The 2,039-nt window shown below is 28.7% G+C and overlaps 1 protein-coding gene across 1 annotated transcript in view; it reads left to right on the top strand.

Moving 5' to 3' along the window:
* Positions 157 to 2,039, top strand: part of LOC107637901 (transcription factor MYB113-like) — a 4,691-nt gene continuing 2,808 nt past the window's right edge. Inside the window, exon 1 of the mRNA XM_016341155.2 lies at positions 157 to 629. Within this exon, the coding sequence (XP_016196641.1) occupies positions 530 to 629 (100 nt within the window). The 5' untranslated portion in view covers positions 157 to 529. The remainder of the gene's footprint in view (positions 630 to 2,039) is intronic.

Raw genomic sequence — 2,039 nt, 5'->3', positions numbered from 1 at the left:
ATATGACTATGCAAGGATGAATCTAAAATCGGATCTAGGCAGCTTAAAAGTATAGTTTGATTGATATAGGCAGATCATTTATTGCAAAGAGAAAGTTATTTATTTATTTATGGATTGTGATTTTAGGATTATCCTAATTTGAAATGAAATGACAAATGAGCAAAGCATACAGATGGGACGGGTTTGGGTTTGAAACAGGAATTAGATGGGGTTTTGATGTAAGTACACAGCCCCTTATGTTTATCCAATGATGAGGACCACCATTGCATACTTATGATGTCTATTTAAAAATATAGAGCTTTCCCTCAGAGTTCTAGAAAGACCACTGGACCATTTACTATCATTCTCCCTTCACAAATTTTCATATTGTTATTGCCTTGCTGGATTGCCTTCTTATTTTGGCGGGTAGCATTTCAACAAAACAACTATATATATATCAACCTCTAAGGGGGCCGAATACCGAATGAATGAATGAACGAATGAATGAGTCGTAGCATCATCAGAAAGAGAGATAATTTAATACAACAATATGGGTGGAGTTGCTTGGACTGAAGAAGAGGATCACTTGCTTAAGAAATGCATACAACAATATGGTGAAGGCAAATGGCATAGGGTTCCTCTATTGGCTGGTAAACTCAATTCAACTACGTTTCTTTTTCTTATTTCTTCATATTATTCATAGCTTTTTTTTTTTTTTTCATTATTATTTAATATTTATTAAAAAAATAAAATTATTATAAATTATAATTTTTTAAATTTTAAACTAATAAAAAAATATATAAATAATTATATTTCTAACCTTTTTTCTTTATTTCGTTTTGATCGAAAGAAAAGATCGAGGAAATCATGCTATATATAACGGTGTAGTGATGATTTGTTCAATATTGGAATTTGCTTATGTCTTATTCAGGAAAGTTCAACTCCAACTAGAGTACTAACAGAATAGAGAATGAGTATAGGCTATAGTTTTTTATTCCTTCACAAGATTATCAGAATTTCATTTCAATATTATGATTTAAGGAATCATGACACAATTTTTTCCGTCTATTAAAAAATTGATGTTAAGTCAAAAACTGGTCCAATAATATATATACATGAACTCTATGCATACAAACAAGACTGTTCAAATAATAGTAAAAGCATAGTACCATATTAGGGAGAACTTGGGTTCTATTACTTTTGGAAATAAGATAAAAAGTTTTGGCATCCATGAAAAAATAGTTATTAAAATCATTCCAACATGTGGGTCAAGAACTTAACATTTACAAATCATAATATATCTATAATATATATTCACAATCATAAAAGAAATTAAATTGATAAAAAAAACATACACACATAAATATATAGTTATCTCTAACATAATTTCTCACGTAATAATGCTATTTAGATTGAAATGTTGTTGAGTATCTTTTACCTTTTTTGTTTCAGTTGGGGATCTATACAAAATTTCTATTTTAATTTTTTGATAACAAGAATTAATTTTTAAATCTTTTAATCATATAAGTTGAGATATTATATCACAAAATCAATTATAAGCATTAACTATATATATAAAAACAGCTTCATATATAGCTTGGTGGATGAGTGCTGGGCGTGCTCCCCCTCCCTATTCTAGAAGTCCCAAGATTGCATTTAAGAATTTCATAATTTCATTCACGCCCCCTGCTCCTCTATGTGCACGTTTCACCCCTCCGGTTCACGTTAGTTTCTAAGGATTTGACCAGCTTTGATGCAGCTCCGGTCTGATTAGGAATCCAATTTGATAGACCGACTGGATAGAATTGGGTTAATAATTAAGCCACAAATGCTAGATGAACCTTTGGAATTTATTGTTTTTCAGCAATTAGTAACTCATCAACGTTTAAAAATATGAGATAAATTATGTTGTGAATTACTAGACTAAAAGAATTGAATTAATGATTAAGTGATGGTAAAAAATAATAAATTTTAATAATTTTTTAATATTTTTTTTATTTTATTTAACATTTATTAACTATTACTAGAATAATTATATAATTTTGTATGTGAATAAACGT

This window comes from Arachis ipaensis, chromosome B04, assembly GCF_000816755.2.
Source record: "Arachis ipaensis cultivar K30076 chromosome B04, Araip1.1, whole genome shotgun sequence".
NCBI lineage: Eukaryota > Viridiplantae > Streptophyta > Magnoliopsida > Fabales > Fabaceae > Arachis > Arachis ipaensis.
The sequence above is the reverse complement of the archived record's forward strand: the minus strand, read 5'-3'. Positions and strand labels throughout refer to the sequence as shown.